The sequence below is a fragment of the Myxocyprinus asiaticus genome, chromosome 21 (assembly GCF_019703515.2).
Source record: "Myxocyprinus asiaticus isolate MX2 ecotype Aquarium Trade chromosome 21, UBuf_Myxa_2, whole genome shotgun sequence".
NCBI lineage: Eukaryota > Metazoa > Chordata > Actinopteri > Cypriniformes > Catostomidae > Myxocyprinus > Myxocyprinus asiaticus.
The window spans coordinates 24,006,901-24,030,527 of NC_059364.1; the positions used below are offsets into that span (position 1 = coordinate 24,006,901).

A 23,627-nucleotide genomic window follows, 5' to 3' on the forward strand; every position below is an offset into this window, starting at 1 on the left:
ACAATATCTCCCAAAAATGAAAAGTTGCAATGAACAAGAAAGGTACGCTATTTAAAACATGTCTGCAATACACCCTGCTACACAAACAATTCAGAGATCAAGTATTATCTTTCCCCCAAAATATTTCAGTAATTGAACTTAAACAACGCAGACATCAAACCAAACCTGGGTGGAACGCCAAATGCCAAATCTGAGCTCCATGTTCTAGCAGCCAAAGTGCTTCAAGACAGCATATCTAACATAATTTAATTCTGATTTAGACATTTGAAATTTGCTTTAAATGAAGCAAGCCAACCTTATCTGATTTCCTGAGTCTTGGATCATTTTTGAGACTACACTGCTACACTACATAAACGTATACAATGGCCGTGTCTATTCAGAGCAGCTAAATCCCAGTGATGCATGGTAATGCCACAGAGTGCACTTTAAATAGAGCAATCCCTGGAAACGTACCGAAATTAAAAAACAAATAAGCTACTATGTGAACCAAAGATGTGAAGAAAAGGAAACACATCTGATATTGCAACCTTTGACAAACCTGTTATGATTCAAAACTCAGAAATCATTACAATGAGAAGTTAGAAGGGAAAAGAGAAAAGGACTGAGAGAAGGAAAATGCAGATGATGTTGATGCCTTTGTGCGAGCGCGGCCCCAAGGCCTTCACTGCTTGTGGCAAGTGCTCAGGTGGGCATAGTCACCTGTGCAAAGTCCTTTCTGGAGCATGCTCAGATGTGCTTGGTTAGCCCAGCTTAGTGATCTGAAGACTCCCATCTATCCTGATCATATTAATGGCCAGCAAAGACTTTACTTTGTGATAAAAGTCAAACAGCTGGTGTCCATCCACAAAGATCCTAAACCGCTGGTGCTCGCAATGGATCTCAATCTGTATAAATGGAAATAGGAGATAAACAAAGGAAAGAAGAATGAAATGAGATGAAAAGAATCCTTTGTCAGTCACTGAGACACATAGTGAAAAGTGTGCTGAAAGGAAGTAGTTGTCTAACTTTGCATGACTGCTTATCTCAGCTCAACATTTCGAAACAGTTAAGGATTGATCCAGTACTGAAGTGACCCATTTTTGGTTCGCCTTCAGCAACATTTACAAACAACAACTGCTCATTATCTCTAAGCATCTTTGCCCACTGTGGTGGTACGACTCTCTGCCATATGGAGTAATTCTGTAATTGGCCATTAGGAAGAATAAACCTATGCTATATTTACAATACACCCTCAAGACTACAGTACATATTACTCTAAATTAAATTAAGTTATGCTATGCATTTACAAAACCATGCTTGCTCCTGTAAGATGCTCAGATCTATACTCACTCCAAAAATGAAATTTGTTCTATTCTAAAGAACATAGTCAATACAATGTAATAGATTTCATCCCTTCATTCTAATGGTATTGTATTTATAGAGTGCTCAATAAGAGACATGTAAATCTAGATCTCTTAGGATCTCTAAGTCACTTCAAGTATTTTTAACAACAGACCTTTTTACTCATAAACTATAAACCGTTGTTCTAAAGATTGTTCGAATTTCCAGAGGGAACCCATGGCTAGAAACATCACGGTCCTGTCACTCTGTCAGTCTGGGTTTTGGTCTGACGGGACAGTGGCATCAGACACAGAGGTCATTCACCTGTCACTGCCTGTGCTCACAGCCATGGAGGCTTTTCCCCTGCCTCTGCCAGTGTCCACAACCACAGAGGTCGTTCCACTGTCACTGCCTGTGCTCACAGCCATGAAAGCTGTTCCCCATCACTGCCAGTGCCCATGACCACAGAGGTCGTTCCCCTGTCACTGCCAGTGTTCACAGCCATGAAGGCTGTTCCCCTGCCCACGACCACGGAGGTCATTCCCCTGTCACTGCCAGTGCTCACGACCAAGGAGACCGTTCCCCAGTCTCTGCCGGTGTTCACGGCCACAGAGGCCGTTCCCGTCACTGCCAGTGCCCGAGCCTTCCACGGCTCCGACCCCTGAGCCGCTCCCTCCTGAACCCTGTCCAGTGGCCGCCTTCCAGGACCCTGCCCCTTTCCTTAAGTTCCCTCTTGGGTTTCCCTCCCTTTCTGTTGTGTTTTATGTTTTATGTTAGTGCTCGTTTTATCTGTCTTGTGTATTGTTTGATGTTCCCGTTTTGGGAAGCCGGGAGGCGTCCTTTTGTCACGGTGCTGTCACTCTGTCAGTCTGGGTTTTGGTCTGACGGGACCGTGGCATCATCGTCCCATGTCTGTCTTGTGTTTCATTGTTTGTCTTTGAGTGAGCGTGCGGTTTCGTTGTACTCGCTGCCATGCGCTCTTTGGTCCGTCTTGTTTCATGTCGGGAGCACGGTGTCTGGATCGTGACTTTCTGTCTGGTTCGGTTTCGGTCTGTGTCGGGATCTGGACGCTCCATGTCTGTCTGTTTTAGACATGGGTGCATCGCTCCCTATTTTAGACTCCTCGTGTGTGCTGTCCGGTGCTAGTTCATCTTGTTTCCAGTCTTGTGTGTTCAGTCGGTCTTGTGTCTTGTTCCAGTTGGTGTGGATTACCTTCCCTCATTCTGTCGGTCCGGTCGGTCCTGTTTCCCCGTTACCCGCTGCCCCAGCCTGGATTATTCCTGACAAGAAACTGCTAATTCTTATCCCGGTTTTAAGACTACAAATTGAACAGTTCTCTATCAAATGTTTTACAAAATACAAAGTTAAAATAATACAGATGGTTCTGTAGCTAAGCCATCCACCCTATTTTTCCCAGAATCATGGGGATTGAGCTGATTAGAGATCTAAGCATGTGGATGTCAGTGTTTCTCCTCATTACCCTGAAAGGTTGGTCCGGAATGAAGGGGAAGTAAGCTATGGCTGCCTCCTCCTCACTCCATTTCCCCGAAACTCGTGCATTCCTCAAGAACTGTCTGTCAGTAAATCGTGCGCTGAGTTTGAGAGCCACATCAGCAAGCTCCTCATCATCCTTCTCATCAATGTGGCCACATGTCAAAATGATTTCAAAGCTGTGTAGAAAACAAACATTAAGCAAGTAAACCCTGTTGAGACCAGCATATGTTGTGTTTTGAATGCTTGTCTCCGGCATGCAATGCTGGTTTGCTGGTGTCCCCACTGGGGATCTTAAAGGAATAGTTCACCCAAAAATGAAAATTCCCTCATAATTTACTCACCCTCATGCCATCCCAGATGTATATGACTTCCTTTCTTCAGCAGAACACATTTGAAGAAAAACAGAAAAATATCTCAGCTCAGTAGGTCCTTATAATGCAAGTGGATGGTAACACGATTTTTGATGCTCCAAAAAGCACAGACAATCAGGATTAACGTCATCCATACGACTCCAGTGGTTAAATGCATGTCTTACAAAGCTATATGATTGCTTTTGGTGTGAAAAAGATCAATATTTAAGTACTTTTCAACTATAATCGCTTCCGTTAAGCAGCGGTATGCACGTTCATGAGAGGGCTGAGGTCACGTGGTCTCTCGTTTGATGTACTGGCATTGCCATATTCACGCGAGAAGTGACGCATGTGCGACACACCCGGTAGAGCAGCACTGTTTACAACTGAGTAGGAGGAACTCTGTACAGACTGAACGCCATAAACAAATTGAAGCAAATTTAAATAAAGGTCTTCGAAGATTTTGATTTAAGAGGAGAAGAGGAGATAAGAGGAGAAAGTTTTTGCACAGGCATATTTATTTGGACCTGAGTACTCGGACCAGGAGCACAGGGAGATGGAGGAGGCTGGACCAACAAGCCTCAGCGAGACAGAGAGCTCAGGAGACGTGGTGGTGCACATGTAGGCAATGCCAGGCAATGCCAACAGAGGTAGAGAGCATCTGCTGCAATGAATGGAATGTTGCCATTCCATCGCTGGAAAGACCTCATGACCTCAGCCCTCTCATGAACGCGCATACTGCTGCTTACCGAACGTGATGATTTATAGTTAAAAAGTACTCAAATATTTATATTTTTCGCAACAGAAACAATCGTATCACTTTATAAGACGTTAATTTAACCACTGGAGTCGTATGGATGACGTTAATGGTGACTGTCTGTGCTTTTTGGAGATTCAAACATCGTGTTACTATCCACATCAATTATAAAGACCTACTGAGCTGAGATATTTTTCTTACAATGTGTTCTGCTGAAGAAAGAAAGTCATATACATCTGGGATGGCATGAGGGTGAGTAAATGATGAGAGAATTTTCATTTTTGTGTGAACTATCCCTTTAACTAGCTTAACCAGCAAGAATTTTTACTTTTTACTCATGAAAAGTATGGCTATGCTGGTCCACCATCTAGTAGAGCACCAAACCAGCATAAACCTGCCTAACTGTGTGCTAATGTGTCAAACATTATAGAGAAAAACAAGCATGCATCTATTTTAAATTAATTTATAGCAATTTAGGTTCAGCCTTAGCGTCCATTCTTACACTGATTGAGCCTCACAGTGCTTACCAAATAGATCAGTAGTCTGTTTAGAAAGGCTGTAAATTTCTGAGCTAAAATTAAGCATTAGTACCACTTAGCCATTGATATATACAGTGGCTATAAAAAGTCTACACACCCCTGTTAAAATTGCAGTTTTTTAGATATAACAGATGAATCCAATATAAATTATATCAGATATTTTTCTACCTTTAATGTGATATTGAAACTAACAAAATTCAAGGAACAAAGAAACAGAAACTTTTAAGAAAAATTTAAAACTTAAAATTACCTGTTTGCTTAAGTGTGCACACACTTTTATAAAGGGGCATGTGACTGTTTTGAATAAACCAATCATATTCAAACTCTTACTCAAAGGTAATTATAATCATCCGGTCATCAATTAAGTGATCCTGATTAACCCTGAATAAAAATCAGCTTTTTCTGAAGGAATTTCTTGGCTTCTTCTTGGTTGCATCTTACTGCTTATGCCATGGGCCACAAAGAGCATACAAAGGATGTGTGGAATGTCATTGTGAAGAGGTACCAATCAGGAGAGAGGTACAAAAGAATTTCCAAAACATTAGTTGTGCTATGGAACACAGTGAAGGCCATCATCAACAACTGGAGAAAATGGGGCACCACAATGGCATTCCAAAGAACAAACAAGAACTTATCAGGGAGGCTGCCAAGAGGCCTACAGTAACATTAAAGGAGCTGCAAGAATATCTGGCAAGTACTGGTCCCTTGCTGCATGTGACAACAATATCCTGTATTCTTCATTTGTCTGGGCTATGTGGTAGGGTGGCAAGACATATGTCATTACTCACAACAACAACAAAAAACATCCAAGGCTGCCTAACTTGTCAAAACAAATATCCAATGATTTACTGTCTGATAAAACCAATATGGAACTTTCTGGCCATAATTTTAAGAGGTATGTTTGGTGCAAAAAAAAAAAGAATGCTCATCACCCAAACAACACCATACGCACGGTGAAGCATGGTGGTGGAAGCATCATGCTGTGGGGCTGCTTCTCTTCAGTTGGGACTGGGGCACTAGTCAAGGTAGAGAGAATCATGGATAGTGCCAAATACCAGTCCATTTAAGCACAAAACCTGCAGCCTCATTAGAATGCTGAAGATGAAGAGGAATTTCATCTTTCAGCAAGATAATGACCCCAGACATAAATGTAAGTTAACAAAGGAATGGCTTCAGAAAATGATACAGGTTTTGGAATGGCCCAGTCAGAGCCCAGACCTTAATCCAATCGAAAACATGTGGAATGAGTTGAAGAGGGCTGTGCACAGGAGATCCCCTTGCAAACTGATCGATCTGGAACTTTTTGCAAGAAAGAATGGGGAAGATATTTGACAAATCAAGATTTTGGTAGACTCCTATTCAAAAAGACTGGCTGCTGTATCAATAGCAAAAGGTGCTTCAACCAACTATTATTTGAAGGTTGTGCACACTTGCGCAACCAGGTAATTGTAAGTCATGTATTTTCATAAAGTTTACATTTGTTGTTCACTTGAATTTGATTGCATTATCACATGTAAGGTGAAAATGTTTTACATGACTTGGGTTCATCTTTTAGAGCTCAAAAACCTGCAATTTTAACAGGGGTGCATACACTTTTAGAAACTGTAAGGACTTAAATGTGCATGCTTAATTACAATGCAGATAATTACAATTTAAAGACTAGCAAAGCAAAACACAAGCAAAGAAAGAAACTGCTTTACCTCCTAGGCCAGGAACCATTTTTGCACTCTCAAAGCTGACCAGCATGTTCAACAAAAATCCCTGCCTATAATAACTACTGGAAATTCAATGTCAAACTATTATTACATTATGACTGTTGCTGCTTTATTCACTATATTGATGATCAAGCTTCATTACAATACCTGGATTCTTTTGGCATCTATTTCCTCACCCAAAAATGAAAATGTTCTCATTTACTCACCCTTATGCCATCCCAGATGTGTATGACTTTCTTCTGCAAAACACAAAGATTTTTAGAAGAGCATCTCAGTTCTGTAAATCCATACAATGCAAGTGAATGGTGACCAAAACTCTGAAGCTCCAAAAAGCATAAAGTCAGCATAAAAGTAATCCATAAGACTCCAGTGGTTTAATCAATGTCTTCCAACCGGTTTTGCATGAGAACAGACCAAACTTGAACTCCTTTTTCACTACAAGTCTTTACATCAGCAGTCTCCTTGGCGATCATGATTTTAAGCTCTATTACACTTTCTAGTGTTCTGCTCATCCCTCAAGCACTAGAAAGTGAAATTGATTACTTTTATGCTGCCTTTGTTTTTTTTTTTTTGTTTGTTTTTTTTGGCGCTTCAAAGTTTTGGTCACCATTCACTTCTATTGTATTGACCTACAGAGCTGAAATATTCTTCTAAAAAATATCGGTTTGTGTTCTGCAGAAGAAATAAAGTTGCATATCTGGGATGGCATGAGGGTGAGTAAATGACAGAATTTTCATTTTTGGGTGAACTATTCCTTTAAATATTTCACTGTATTCCTACTCTGCTTTTGGAGTTGCTTGCAAACTGAAAGAGCCCTGTTAGTAGTCCTTTCATCTAACTTGGCATAACCAATTGCCTTCACCTCTTTAACTGTGAATCAAATTATTCACCACATATAAACAGTTATTTGAATGTGTGTTTCTAAGGACACACCCTATGCTCTCACTGCTTTGAGATTTGTCTCTTTGACAGCTAATGTAAACACCCATCAACACTCGGCAGACACCTGTGTAGTGCATTTCAAGCAGAGCTCTAACCCAATGCAGGGAATATAATAAATCTCACAGTGGTAATGTAACCGCAATATCCACTAAACTGGAGCTAGAGACTCTTTAAACAGCACTAATGCCAAAAATGCTGTAAAGGTTGGCAGCTCACAAGGTTTTAAGACAGACTCTGTCTGTCATCTGTTCAGTTGTGGACATTAATAACTAACCCACGCCAATGCAAGCCTACCTGTCTGGCTCTGGATCAATGATGCCCATGACAATGATCTTCTTCCCAGGCCTCATCCCACCTCTGATCCGTCCACTGAAAGGAACTGTCTGGGATATTATGGGGGGACACATAAATCACACAGTAGACTACAGTACAAGGTAATAACGTTTTTAAAAGAGACTCTACCAGAATACGAGAGATGTCTTCTTTATCGGGAGAGATTAGTCCAGCATCTCCGAATGAATTGTTAAGGTGAAGAACTTCTTCGGTGTTCTTCCATAAAGATAGAGAATAAAGACAAGATTTACACGTTTAATGCACTTAACACGAACCCTGCTGCTATGTTGGCAATATGATTCATTCAATACCGAGAGAGAACGTTTAAAATCAGATACTGATAAAGCACAACGTAATATGTTCACCCAGCTAAAAAAAAAAAAAAAAAAAAAAGCCCTGAAAAAATCTATTGCGATGCTTCACGTCTGTAGTGCATTTAAACCAAATCGTTCTGAATTTCTGTAACCGAAGGTATGAGAGAGAACAAGTCACCAGCTCTCATGTGATGGATACAGGTTTTCTATCGCGCTTTATATGAAAGAGACCCTTCCTAATAATAGCTACATTATACTACCCACGTGCGAACAGGGAAATCCAAAACATTGTAGAATTTCAGTGTTATTTTTGTAACTTACTACCGCGTCCTTTTCCATGCTCGCAACCGCCATCTTGAACAAAATACCATAAGATGCTATTCAAAGGCGGTCCAGCCCAGGAATCGTCAGTGTCGTGGCAGACTGAGAGGGAGATGTAATGCGGTGTTTAATTTCAAGAAAATCGTAACCCAAACAGAAATATTCACTGAAAGAAATAAACAAATCTATTGTCCATTTAGTGAGAGAGAAATTATACTGACGCGGATTAGTGTACGGGTGGAGGGTAATCCAGTCCCCAAATCCCATATGGACCTAATCTGCTCATCTTTCATCGGACCTCTTAATTACCAATATTAATAATAACAAGTCGCCACAATTGTAGCACTTGCTTGTGTTGTTATTCTAATCTGGGCATTTGTTTGCCTAAAGATTTTTATTTTTTTAAATGTGTTTGTAGTATTTCAGTATTGTTTAATACTGATGGAATGTTGGTGGTCAAATACATTTTATACACTACATTCTTTCTTTGCATTTGCTGTTGGTTCATTTAGAAGGAAATAATTTGCATTGTTGCAATATTTTTCGAATCTTTGGAATGAATGAGTGCTACGCTCTCAATGGACAGGGAGATCCCTAGTGGCACAGTGGCAGTAGTGTGTTTTTCACGACTCATTTAACTTTAGGAACTCTCATATGAGGTTAATCCGTGGCTTATTAAATCACATGCTACTTTAGGAAAAATGGAGTAACAAATCTGTTGTATATGTTTAATATAAATAAATTCAGAGATTTAATTAGTAATATTGTATAATCAGGGTTGGGAGGGTTACTTTTGAAATGTCAGTAACGTATTCTGTGTACTTTGGATTACTACTTCAGCACTGGTAGATTCTTTTTCACTTGCTTTGACTATAAAAAGTTCAGTAAGACAAAATACATACAATGTAATGTAATACAATACAATGTTAAAAATACAGTGTTGTTTCTAAAACGAGAAATCAAATTGATTTTCCTTTAAGGATTTTTAGATATTTTTACAGGAAAACAATACAAAAATTATTATCAAGAATACGATTTTTGCCCTAATATCAAAGGTCTTACTAGAAAAAAAGAAATTATGATCTAACATGAATTTTCTTGATTAAAAAAATATGATCGTGCCTGGTTACATGTGCATGTAAAATGGCTAGAAATAGCATTTTAGTTTAGCATAAAGCTGACAATTTACACAAGGTTTATTTCTATTTCTTCTGCTCCAAACTTACTTCAAACGTACTTCTCTGTCTGCTCGTATGAATGTAACACATCATAAGAAAGTGTTTCACTGCTGTTCAAATGCACTTTGGACCACATCATTTATATGTATAAATGTTTTCCATCTGAAAGGACTAAATATTAAATGAAACAAATGACAATAAAATGCAAAGTAATCTCTTCAGTAATCAAAATACTTTTTGAATGTAACTAAATTCTAATTACCAATGATTTAAATTGTAACTGTAGTGGAATACAGTAACTTTTTTATATTTTGTATTTTAAATACGTATTCCCGTTACTTGTATTCCGTTACTCCCCAACCCTGTGTATAATGTATTAATATTAAAGAATTATTTCACCCAAAAAAAATGAATATTCTCATTTACTCACCTTCTTGTTCTTCCAGATCCATAAGACTTCCTTCCTTCTGTGGAACAGAAAATTAGAAAATGTTAGTCTCAGTCACCATTCACTTTTTCCATTTTATATAGTGAATAGTGAAAATTCTGCCAAACATTTCCTTTTGTATTCCATGGAAGAACGAAAGTCATTCAGGTTTGGCTCAACATGAGAGTGAGTAAATGATGACAGTATTTTTAGGCAAACTATTCCTTTAATAACCAGAATATGTACCGCAACTCTGAACACTGCGGTGAAGTGAATGGAATACAATGACAAAATGTGAAAATAGTTTTTGTTGTTCTCTCAACCTTGAAATAATAATAAAAAATGATCATCATAATAATGAAACTTGCATCCAGTGGTTATTACCCAGTGGGTTTTATTAAGAATTTAGTGTAATCTGTATGGCACTAAACTGTCTTTATTGGTATGAATGAAGTATTATAGCCAGAAACCAACTGTTCTTCACAGATCTATTAGGTTATCTGTTGGAAAATGCCTGACCTCTTTAAATATTTATTGATATACTGGAGGCATGAATGACGAGCAATCATTTTGCCTCTAAAAGAAGGCTCTCTCTCTCTCTCTCTCTCTCTCTCTCTCTCTCTCTCTCTCTCTGTCTGTGAAACAACTATACAAACTGTTACACATGGGGCAGTCTTGAGCAGTTAACAGTCTAAATATGAGCTTGCGGTTTTGGTCAGATAGTGGTGCTGTGGTGTCTGCAGTTGGGCTGTTACCTTTTCCTATATTATATCTGAATTAAATAAAGATTCTTTGGCCCTTCCCTAACAATTATTATTATTACTTTTAAATGTATTCATTTAGCAGATAAGTGACTTATTATTATTTTTAAGTTGCTTTGGATAAATGATTAATGTTATTATATTTGTCAAAGCATGGGTATTACATTTTGTACCTTAAGAATGAGAAATGCCTTTGAAGAAAATTCTGTTATAACAAAATGTAAACCTTTGGGTGACAGCAGAATTTTGCATGCACTGTGACCTGCTCTGTCCATAAGTGTATTTGAGCATGCAAATTTAATGCATGTTTTTGGCAGTGCCAGACTGTAATTAGGTTAATGCTGCAGCCGCTCTCCCACAGTTACATTCTTCTCACCTGCTCAGGCGGAAAGCACCACAGACGGACTTGGCACTGCCCGCACTGCTCTGGCCACTTCCATTTCTGCCGGACACCTCACCCCCCTGTCTCATATGATACCAACGTCCAGTCCTTTAACTGACACCAACCATCAGCTACTAATACGGCTAACCATAGAAAATGTTGCTGAATATCTGGTGTTTAGAAAGCTGTTTTGAGAAGCAGGTTTTTAGAATAGGGAGTACATTAGCAGTGCAATCAGTATTTTTTTTTTTTACACATTTAAAAGTTTTACACATAAAGAAATACAGTAGATGTTACCTTAAACATTTAAAAAAAAAAAAATATGTACACTTACATGAGATGAAGAATCCAGCCATTGCAGTAGCCTAAAAAAGCAGTTTTATTTTACATGGAGCGGGTCGCCTCATTTGGGCTGCCATGTTGAGATTACATGACCAGCCAAATATTGCTTCATTTATCTTGCAAATCCCCCTATTATATAACAATTTCACTTGCAGAATAAATCAATCATGGCTAAGTGCATATAGCGCATTTCTGCATGCTGCAGCATCCACGTCAGTAGAATTCCGAGATGATTTGACCAGTGCAACATAAACAAAAAATTATTTAGTGCACCTTTAAATCACCATCTGCTGTTTTCCCTGTAGCACAATTCAGGAGACTTATGTCTCTGCAGAACAAAAGTGCGTTTCCCAATCAGTGGGCATTTTCAAACCGCTTTATATGATTTTCTTCTACCAGGGGCGTAGATTCCAGGGGGGATGGGGAGGAGGTAACCCCACCAATAATCAAAACAAACAAGAAGGGGAAATTTTGTTTGAGGGGAAATGCCCACAGCATGGCACCAAAAACGAGTTGTATTTTTAGTAGTAAATGACGTGTTACAGTTTACAGGAATACAGATTTTTTTTAATCCTACTCCCTAACCCAAAGGCCAACCCTAAATCTAACCGTCAGCTGAGTAAATGTCATTTTAAAGCAAAAATAGCAGTGTTTATGTAAATGCGATTATTTCATGGCACTTGTCAGTAATTCAGCAGTATGGGGTTAATTCAGGGTTAATTTCCTGTGTGATTATAGTGATCAATTAATAGAGCATGGCACTAGCAACACCAAGGTCATGGGTTTGATTATTAAGGAATGGACTGATATAATGTATAGCTTGTATGCAATGTGAGTTGATTAGAAGTGTATAAATGCTGTTTATTTGTTTAAATGCTGTTGTCCAATAAATGCATCCTAAGATGTCCAGGTCAAGATTTTTTAACATAAAACATTTATAATTTTCTATGTCAAGATTTCTTTCTCTCAGTCTACTTCCCATATATCGATATGTTGCTTTTTTTCTCTGTCTCTATCTCCCTCACTGAATATGGCTTTTTGTGTTTTTTTGAATGTCAAGCTCCTACACACTTCCTCCATGCAGCAGCTGTGTGTGGTCTTTTTCTTACTTCCTGTTCTGACTGTTCACTCAGGGCCTTTCCCCTCAACGCACAAACACACACACATGCAGACACAGATACAAGATCACATGAACTTCATGAACACATCTACTACCACTTGCCCACCACACCATTGCAAACCCATCATAATAACACACTTCCCTGTTTCCAGCATAACACTGTTGACCACTGACGTGCACAGAACAGGGGCATTAGGGGTGCAAGCCCCTGCCCCTTTCATTCACAAATCTAAAGGTGCCCTTTTGGTTGTCCAGAAAAAGGGGAGACATTTTAATAATTAAATTAAAATAGTTAAATAAAACAAAATTGAAATCTCGTCATAATCTCACAACTCACAATAACAGTAATAATGTGTTATTATGAGAATTCTTTGTAAATTCAAGATTCAAGAGAGCTTTATTGTCACACCAGCCATATACAAGTACACAGAGGGGGTGAAATACTGTTTTTCTAAGACCCCGTGGTGCTACATACAAATTAGGACAACATGATCATGGGTGTATTAAAGAAAATTAATTGGAGGTGCCTTTAAAAGTGTGCTTCAGCAGATCAGGGGAAGATTCCAATCACAAGTGATCCTCCCTATGCCCTATACTCACGCCAAAGTGCAGAGTCCTAGAAGTGGGTACTCTGAAGGAAACATGGCAGTACTGTATGAATGTACCCTTTGCTAACAGTCTTGTGGAAGGGCCCTCCGAGAAAAGATTCATTTTCTCACTTTCATTTTGAATGAGCTTTCAAGTGGGGTCCCCTCCCACAGCAGTGCCCTTCAAGAAAGTAAAAAATGCCATTTTGAATTCCCCCAGAACATCGAAGTGCTGTTACGTCAGACGAGTAACAGGTCAGATAAAAAGTCCACTCCATGTATTGTGTTGTAAGTTCATCAAAAGAATATTACTCGATTGCTGCCGCATTTCCAACATCGCGTACCTCTAGTGTAGACAGATTTATTAATTATAATGGGAGCAGTCGCGTCGTTTTCAGTGATATAAATTAAATTAGTCTTTTATAGAATATTGACATAAACTGAAGGAGCTGTCTGGTTCAGCCAAAGCCAGTTTGGTTTTGTTGAAACTAATGAGCCATTAGATTAATCACTTTCAGAAAAATACCATTAGGCTTCCACAGAACCACCGCTCCCTATACGCTTATTACCCAGTCTGCGTAGGGCACCATCATACACTAGGGGGGCACCAGAAACTCCACCGGCTGCCCTTACTCGAATGTTGTACGTTATTCAAGGACCCTATAGCATTTCACACTTTCTCATTGCACCTTCAAACCGTGCACCACGTTACCAGGGTAATGCCATGATACTGAATGATTGATCATGTTCATATTTCATGATACTGTCATGGTACTCCATGGTACTTTAAAAATACCATGGTTTTACTATGACACATGTCATAAAACATGGGGTTATCACAGACCATGTCTGAAAATAAATAAACAAGTGTAATACCATGGTGCTTTTTGTGAGAAATATAACAGAATAGGCTATTATTTGTGATAAAGAAATAATTGAAAAAATGATGTACAGTATATACTGTGTATACAAGAAAATGGTTTAATACTCAAAAAGCAAAGAAATTAGTTAAGTATTTATAAATACTAATTCAAAAAAATAAATAAATAATAATAATAATCAGTGCCCTTTTTTATCTTTTCGCCCCGTCCCTGATAAGGTCTGTGCATGTCACATTCAGTTGACTACATAGATCTGAACGAGGCATCTGAGAGCGAATCCCCTGTATTATGTAACAGGTTTCAAAAACCTGACAGTCTTCTACAGCTCCATCCTTTAGATCTCAGCGTCCTTCATAATAATTAACTCTCAGTGACCTTTGGTACAAACGTAACCCAGCACAAGCTCACAGTTACATTACACTACACAGTATTTCATACTAGTGGAACTTCTTAGCTCCTGTGTTAGAGGTCCATATATATGCACTGCACTTAAATCTCACATTGACATGCAAAATTATCCACCATCATTTTCATTCTCAGTCCTTGCTCAAAAAATATATTTTTTTAGATTTACACATTTTAATTTCATAACAAATTGACATCGAATTGAGTTGTGTAATCTATAACAAACTAAAAATAACACAACTTCAATATAAGTGAAGATAACACATCATAAAAATAGGCTTAAATTAAATGTATGCAGGGCCATTGTTAGATTGCAATGTGCCTGGGACAAAATTATAAGTGTGGGCCCCAGCCATCATACACCAAGCATTAAAGATGTGTTTAGACTAGAATGACTGTTTCTTTAATTTAATGCAAATTTGGGGTGGGGGGGGGGGGGGGCACGTGACACCATGCAAGAAGCAGACATGTGAGCAACTAGCTCTGTGCACTTTGCTAGTTTTTCTAATTATTTTCATGTTATAATCCGGTGAGATTCAATATACCCAATTATATATTTGCTCTTTGAGGTAAACATGGCAAAGAAGTCAAAATCCTCAGACTCTGGAGACATTAAAAGACACTTACATGTTCAAGCTGAGGCCTCTGACGGGCCTGAGAGCTGGGTACTCGATCTAGAAAGCACACTGGGAGATGAAATCCAGTGTCAACTGTCCAACATCTCGGTGATGCTGACGAAGGTTGTTGCTGACTTGGAGGATCTCGCTGTAATACAGTGATCGATTACAGTGATGGAAACAAAATTCTCTGAGTTGGTCACAAGAGTGTCGTATGTTGAGAAACGAATCAATTATCTGGAATCTTCGGAAAGGGAATTATCCGCTAATCCGCCCACGTCCAAAACAGACTTGGAATGCATTCTGGAAAAACTGGAATTTCTCGAAAATATGAGCTGAAGGAATAACATACGGATTGTTGGAATTCCTGAGCATGAAGAAGGCAGAGATATGGTGAAATTCCTGGACGAGCTCTTCCCGAGTCTGCTTGACATAACTGGAAATCGAGCGAGCTCACAGAGTCCCGGCTCACAGATCTGCTGAGGGAGACAGGCCCCGATCAATTCTGGCCAAATTTCTGAGATCATCCAATAAAGATCTCGTATTGCGCCAGGCGAGGAGCAAAGGAAAGCTTTCTTGGAAGAATCACAATATTTTCTTGTTCCCGGACTTTGCGAATTCGACAAGAGAGAAACGCGATCGGTTCAAGGAATGTAAGAAACTTTGACATCGCTTTTGTATTGATGTTTCCGGCCAAACTGAGAATAGAAACGAAGGATGGCCGCAAAGTATTTACATGTCCCAACCAGGCACTCTCATTCATGAATACATTGGAGTGAGTAAGCCATCTGAAGTTTCTTATATTAGTGGTTTGACTCACTGAACATACTCTCGATTTTCTGAGGAAGCTGGACGCCATTTTTGTTTCATTTTGCGTTGGCTCCGCCTAGTGGCTGGTGTTTGTTTTGTGAAAAGACACTTCCTTCAAGAAACTTTTGCATTGACAGAAGATCGTTTTTACACTGAAATTCCCAGCCAGATTGAGAATGGACACTATGGATGACCGCAAAATATCTACATGCTCACATAAAGGACGTCTTTTATAAAGTTGACGGGCTGAGTGGACATGGTGTATTTTTTTTTTTTCGCTGCCTCCGAGGACCGGGATGCCCGTTTCGTTTCTTTTTGTGCTGGTTCCACCTAGCGGCTTGAGCTTGTTTTGTGGAATAACACTCTTTGGGTCAGTTGTGGATGAATCTGTTCGTTCCTTGTGCTTATGCCTCCTGTTGGCTGGAGTTTGTTTTTGTGGAGTATTTTTAAGGGATATTAGAAGGATTACGTCATCTGCCATACTCATAAACAGCCGGCTCACTGAACACTTGTAACACTTGTTTGTCTGTCCGAGGAAACTGAATGGCTTTATATCAGCTGGAGTTTGTTTTGTGGAGGAACACACCTTTGTGAATGAATCTACATGTTCTTTTTGTTTATTCTGCCTGTTGGCTGGGGTCTGTTTTACAAAGTATTTCCTGTTATGTAATTTTGCCTCACAAAATTTGTGCAGAAGCATCGGACTTGAGCAATCCAATGGCAAAGTTGTCGCGGGGTCTCTCACATGCGCACGTGGACCTTTTGAGTTTAGAGGGATGGACACCAGTTGGCGCTGTCGTGCGCGGGGTTAATGCGCACATTTTTCTTTTTTTCCGTTTGTTTTGTTCGGGGGGAAGTTCGGGTTTTAATTGTTGCACTAATGGGAATGTGGTCTGTATAATCTTGTTTTTTTATTATATCAACAATTTTTTTTTATTATATCAAAATGTCAAATGTTAGTATAAGTGGGTTATCTCTCTCCACATGAAATGTGAATGGGTTGGGGCACCCCATAAAAAGAAGGAAGGTTATTTATTTTCTTAAGTGTAAGAAATATGATATAGTGTTTCTTCAAGAAACACATCTCTCCCTGCAGGAAGCTGAAAAATTTGGGAAGATATGGGCTGGACATGTTTTCTTTAGTGCTGGCTCAAGTAAGAGTAGGGGGGTCATTATACTGATAAATAAACATCTACAATTCAAATGTCTCAAACAGATTAAAGATAAATCAGGAAGAGTCATTATTGTTTTAGCTGAAATTCAAGGGCAAAGGTTGATTTTGGCTAATATTTATGCACCTAACACTGATGATCAGGGCTTTTTTATAGATGTTGAGGGGATGTTGCAGGCCGCTGGCACCCCTCATGATATAATATTGGGAGGAGATTTTAATCTTTTGATGGACTCAGTCCTTGACCATAGTGAAGCAAAAGTGTGTAAGCCCCTAGAGCAACACTGACGCTTCACAGGTTGTGTACAAATCTTGGTCTTGCAGATATTTGGAGACTTTTGAACCCATCTGGTAGGGACTATACATTCTTTTCATCAGTCCATAAAATGTATTCTAGAATAGATTTCTTTTTGATATCTAAGTCCCTCATATCATCTGTTGTTGATTGCTCAATTGGAAACATTTTAGTCTCAGATCACTCCCTGGTGAGTTTAGAGGTGTTGCCACATACGGAGAAAAAGAAATCATATAGTTGCCACTTTAATGTATCCCTTTTGCAAAATCCTGATTTCCAACAAATGTTAAAGACTGAAATCAGTGTTTATATGGAGACCAACTGGTCCTCAGTATCTTCTGTGAGCGTGGCTTGGGAGGCACTTAAGGCGGTTCTTAGGGGTCGGATCATACATATGCCTCATTTACCAAAAAATCCAAAGCCGGAGAACTCGTGGAGTTGGAAGAGAATATTAACAGTGCCAAAGCAGAACTGAAGTGCAGAATGTCGTCTGATGGCCTCAGAGAATTGCCTAGTTTGAAGTACAGATATAATACTATTTTGTCACGGAAAGTGGAGTTTTGGTTATTCAGGGCAAGACAGTCATACTTTGAGTCGGTGGACAAAGCAGGGAAGCTTTTGGCTAGATATATAAAGCAGAGAGTGTCTTTTTCTACCATTCCCTCATTAAAATCTGCTGGTGGTGAAATATTTACCTCGGCCATTGATATTAATAATGCCTTTAAAGAGTTCTATCTTGATCTCTATAGTTCCACGTCTTCATCTACTGATGAAGATATTAGAAAATTTGTGGAACCATTAGAACTCCCTAAATTGACGACTGAGCAAAATAATTATCTGGATTCTGAGATAACCTTGGTGGAACTTGAAGAGGTAATTAAAGCCTTACCTACGGGCAAGGCTCCGGGGCCAGATGGTTTTGCCGCTGAATTTTTTAGATCTTATACTACAGAATTGGCTCCACTTTTACTAGAAGTTTATACGGAATCATTAAAGAACGGAAAGCTTCCACCAACCATGACACAAGCCCGGATCAGTCCGATTCTTAAAAAGGACAAAGATCCAAGCGAGTGTAAGAGTTATTGTCCAATTTCCCTGATCCAGCTAAATGTAAACATTTTGTCAAAAATTTTGGCTAACAGGTTAAGTAAAGTTATGACAACTCTTATACATATAGATCAGGTGGGGTTTATTCGGGGCCGTAGCTCTTCTGATAACATTAGGCATTTCATCAATATCATGTGATCAATAGCGAATGATCAGTCTCCGGTCGCTGCCATCTCACTTGATGCCAAAAAGGCGTTTGATATGGTAGAATGGGATTATCTTTTTAAGATTTTGGAAATGTATGGGTTCGGGAGTACATTTATTGGTTGGATTAAGTTACTTTAAAGACACCCTGTAGCAGCAGTACAAACAAATGGATTAATTTCAGATTATTTTACTCTGAATAGGGGCACCTGGCAGGGTTGTACTGTTCTGTCTTGCCCTGGAACCCTTAGCAGCCGTGATAAGTAAAGAGGATGATTTTCCATTTTATGCAGATGATATTTTATTATTTGTCTCTGACCCCACTAGATCTATGCCTTGCCTCCACAGAATTATTAATTCCTTTTCCAAACTCTCAGGATACAAAGTCAATTGGTCTAAATCTGAAGCTTTGGCTCTGACAGCATACTGCCCGGTAACAGCTTTTCAGCCGGGCGCTTTCCAGTGGCCCAAACTGGACATGAAGTATTTGTGTATTTTATTCCCAGCAAATTTGTCTGATTTAGTTTTAGTTATTTTTGACCTGTTAATAAAAAGGTTTTCGAGCGATGTGGACAGGTGGGCTTCATTACATTTATCTATGATTGGGAAGGTTAATGTTATTAAAATGAACTGTATTCAAAAATTCAACTACCTACTACAGTCACTCCCTATAGATGTCCCCCTCTCTTATTTCAAGCAATTTGATAGCATAGCGAAGTCCTTTATTTGGAATGGTAAGCGTCCCAGACTACATTTCAACAAATTACATAGGTTGATTGACAAAGGTGAGCTAGGCATACCCATGATTTTGTTTTATTATTATGCGTTTGGTCTCAGGAATTTGGCTTATTGGTCGCTTCCACCTGAAAGAGCCCCTCCCAGATTTTCTATTGAACAGGAAGTTCTTGCCCTTATTTTGCCACTGCAAAGCCTTTCTATCAAACTAACCGGAGAAGTTAAAACACACCCGTTATTTCACATTTGCACATGATTTGGACAAGAGTGGCCAGAGTATTTAATACGGACATTTATTTAAATGTTGCCTCAAGCATATGGCTGAACCCCAAATTATGTATCAGAGTGGATTACGAGGGGGGTTACTACACTCGGCGACCTGTATGAGAGTGGAATACTGAGATCTTTTGAGTATTTGGGTCATCATTTTGGGATTCACAGATCTCAGTTTTATAGGTATTTACAGATGTGCCACATGCTCTGTACTGTTTTTGGGAGTAACACACACCCCCCTAGGGTGGCAGGTGCTTTGGGAGAGGTGATTGCTACTTTTGGAAAAGGTCATGAGGCATCAGTGTATTACTCCCTGCTAATTCAGAGTCTGGGGGATGAAGCTTTAACTTCTATCAAGAGATTATGGGACAAAGATTTGAATTTGGTATTGGAGGATGGAGTGTGGACTAAGATTCTGTAGTCTGTATCTAGAGATTCAAGGGTTCGCCTTATGCAATTTAAGATTTTACATAGATATTATTGGACCCCCTCTAGATTATATAGGCTTGGTCTTAAAGACACACCCACCTGCTGGCGATGCCAATCAGAAGTTGGAGCACTACCCATGTCTTTTGGGGGTGTGTTAAGATACAAGATTTTTGGTTAAAGGTTCAGAATCATTTGTGTGACGTTTTGAAAGTTCAAATTTTGCTCTGTCCCAGACTCTGTATTTTGGGTGATGGGGCGGTCATGAATTTGAGGGATAAATTGGGTTCTGACCAGTCTCTGGTGATTGGCAGGGAAATAATTTTAAGGGGTTGGAAGTCAAATGGAGCACCCTCTTTTTTCGGAGTGATGTGAGGAAATGGGGAGGGTAGCTGCATTTGAGGAAGTGGTAAGTAGAAGGCTGGGGTTTAGGGACTTATTTGATAAAAAATGGGGCAAATATTTAGTTTTTTGGGGGGACTCTCACAGAGGGGATGTGGAGAGTGCAGTTTAGTTTAATCATGTATGTTTATTATTATTGTATTTATTTTTATTAAATTATTATTTTTTTATTATTTTTATTTTTTTTGGGTTGTGTGTGTATGGTATTATGTGGGACCACGGAGGTGTTCGTTGGGGGTCAGGGTGGGATTGTATTTAAGGGGTTTAAATGTAAAATGTTGATTCTTTGTATATGTGTTGAGTTTTTCTCTGTCATGTGCATATGAATCAATAAAAATGTTAATTACAATTTTTTTTAATGCAAATTGGGTAAGTAATTGTTCAACTGTTTCATACGAAAAAGTATTTGTCCAACTATTTGATATGAAAACTGAAATTTACATTTCTCTGAATGTTTCTAAGACATCCAGTGAACAAATGCCTCTTTTTGTTGAAACACTTCATTTATGATGTTTAAAGAGATGACCAGACTACTCAGATTCTGCAGCTAGTGTAAATATATGCACACTTACCTTTCAGTGTTCATGTTACTGTATTTACCTAAGTACCAAGTAAAAATAAGAAACTTACTGTGCATTTATTTTGTGAAGCTGCTTGTGATTACACATGGTTATTGTTGCTACTGTTGTAATTTGCTTTAGCAACATGTAATATCTGTAAATTGAAGTGTCACCATATATTATATTCTACCCAAAGGCTGGGTGAGGAAGCTGCCTTATTGTTCAATTAAAATTCCAGCCAGCGGGGACAGTCATGCGCTGCCGTGTCTGTGTGTCTGCTTATGTGTCTGCTGAGTTGAGCTTGTGGTTGGCAGAGAGTATGTGTGGCTTCTTTCACTCCCTGGTTACAGCAGAACAAGATCATTCAGATATTTGCACAAAGCCAACCTGACAGGGCGAAGGGAGAGTAAAGAGAGGGGGAGAGCAAGGCTTTTGCAGTCTCTCTCAATTCTTCTCTCTCTCTCTCTGCCTCCACAGAAACAAGGAAGATCGTCTACTTAAAGAATCAAATTATAATTGTAGCTGCATGGGTTATTTACTTTGTACCTCACACAAACCAACTGTGTGCTATTCTAGGTGGAGAATCATTGATTAATAAAAAAGTTCACAGAATAATTATTTTGACTGGAACGGTGTAATAGGCACTCACTAAAAGTATGGTGAAGATCATGTTTAGAAACCATGCTCCAGGAGAGTGAGAAAAGGAAACAGGGGGAAGGGGACACCTTGCCGACTTCTTGGACAGGTTTGTCAGCTATGTCACAAATAAGAATGAAGCAAAATCACTGTGTTGTATTTTTGTCCAATTACTATACTTGGCCTGCTACTACTAGACCAAACAGGGGCTTGAAGACCCCAATCCCCCTAAATTAAATATCCTCTAATTCAATAATTTGTTAAATGATTTATCTGCTGAACCCATATGACCTATTTGTTTTTAACTTGATGTAGCCTACCATCTGAATTTGAGTAATATATATATATATATATATATGTGTGGCTTTTAAATTGCAGTTTAGTGTCTGTGTATAAATAGTCAATGAGTTTGTTAGCTCTCACGTGGATACTGAGCCATGGGGAGCAGAAAAGAATTGTCAAAAGACCTGCGTAACAAGGTAATGGAACTTTATAAAGATGGAAAAGGATATAAAAAGATATCCAAAGCCTTGAAAATGTCAGTCAGTACTGTTCAATCACTTATTAAGAAGCGGAAAATTTGGGGATCTCTTGATACCAAGCCAAGGTCAGGTAGACCAAGAAAGATTTCAGCCACAACTGCCAGAAGAATTGTTTGGGATATGAAGAAAAACCCACAGGTAACCTCAGGAGAAATACAGGCTGCTCTGGAAAAAGACGGTGTGGTTGTTTCAAGGAGCACAATATGACAATACTTGAACAAAAATTAGCTGCATGGTCGAGTTGCCAGAAAGAAGCCTTTACTGCGCCAATGCCACAAAAAAGCCTGGTTACAATATGCCCGACAACACCTTGAGACGCCTCACAGCTTCTGGCACATTGTAATTTGGAGTGACGAGACCAAAATAGAGCTTTATGGTCACAACCATAAGTGCTATGTTTGGAGAGGGGTCAACAAGGCCTATAGTGAAAAGAATACCATCCCCACTGTGAAGCATGGTGGTGGCTCACTGATGTTTTGGAGGTGTGTGAGCTCTAAAGGCACGGGGAATCTTGTGAAAATTGATGGCAAGATGAAAGCAGCATGTTATCAGAAAATACTGGCAGACAATTTGCATTCTTTGGCATGAAAGCTGTGCATGGGACGCTCTTGGACTTTCCAGCACGACAATGACCCTAAGCACAAGGCCAAGCTGACCCTCCAGTGGTTACAGCAGAAAAAGGTGAAGGATCTGGAGTGGTCATCACAGTCTCCTGACCTTAATATCATTGAGCCACTCTGGGGAGATCTCAAACATGCGGTTCATGCAAGATGACCAAAGACGAATGGGCAGCTATACCACCTGCAAGAATTTGGGGCCTCATAGACAAATATTACAAAAGACTGCACACTGTCATTGATGCTAAAGGGGGCAATACACAGTATTAAGAACTAAGGGTATGCAGACTTTTGAACAGGGGTCATTTCATTTTTTTCTTTATTGCCATGTTTTGTTTTATGATTGTGCCATTCTGTTATAACCTACAGTTGAATATGAATCCCATAAGAAATAAAAGAAATGTGTTTTGCCTGCTTACTCATGTTTTCTTTAAAAATGGTACATATATTACCAATTCTCCAAGGGTATGCAAACTTTTGAGCACAACTGTATATGTACAGAATCAACTTTTAACCCCCATTATTCCCTTCCCCCCTCCCAATCACCATCCCCACCCTGACCCCCAACAAACATCCCTGTGGTCAAAGCTAAAATGCACACACAAATAAAAAAAATAAAATAAATAAAAAATAAATAAATAAATAAAAAAAAAAAAAATATATATATATATATATATATATATATATATATATATATATATATATATATATATATATAAAAATAATAATCACATACATTTAAAACTATAAATCCCTCTCCACTGCCCCTCCCTGAGAGCCTTCCAAAAAAGTGAAATACCTGCCCCACTTCCTATTAAATACCTCCAGGTTGCCTAGCCTTCTATCTGACATTTCTTCCAATGCTTCCACCCTGCCCATCTCTGTGCACCACTCTCAAAATGAGGGCGCTGCAGCCGACCTCCATCCCCTAAGGATAATCTGTCTGCTGGTCATAACACTGGCTAGAACCCAATTTCTTATATATTTATCCCCTATATTAATGACTGCCCCATCGCCTAAAAAGGAAATTTGAGTGCCCAATACGTCACATATAAAACTCTGAACCCTCAACCAAAATTCTTGGATCTTAACACACCACCAAAAAACATGAGTTGTGTCCCCAT

General features: G+C 39.1%; 1 protein-coding gene across 1 annotated transcript; it reads right to left on the minus strand.

Annotated features, from left to right (window-relative positions):
- Positions 1-740: 740 nt before the first annotated feature.
- lgalslb (lectin, galactoside-binding-like b) lies at positions 741-8,329 on the minus strand. The gene is made up of 5 exons (XM_051648132.1): positions 8,086-8,329; positions 7,580-7,666; positions 7,412-7,500; positions 2,801-2,990; positions 741-884 (listed from the first exon to the last, which is right to left on the minus strand). The coding sequence occupies exons 1-5, from the start codon at positions 8,116-8,118 to the stop codon at positions 741-743; spliced, it is 543 nt and encodes a 180-aa protein (XP_051504092.1). The 5' UTR covers positions 8,119-8,329.
- Positions 8,330-23,627: the final 15,298 nt, after the last annotated feature.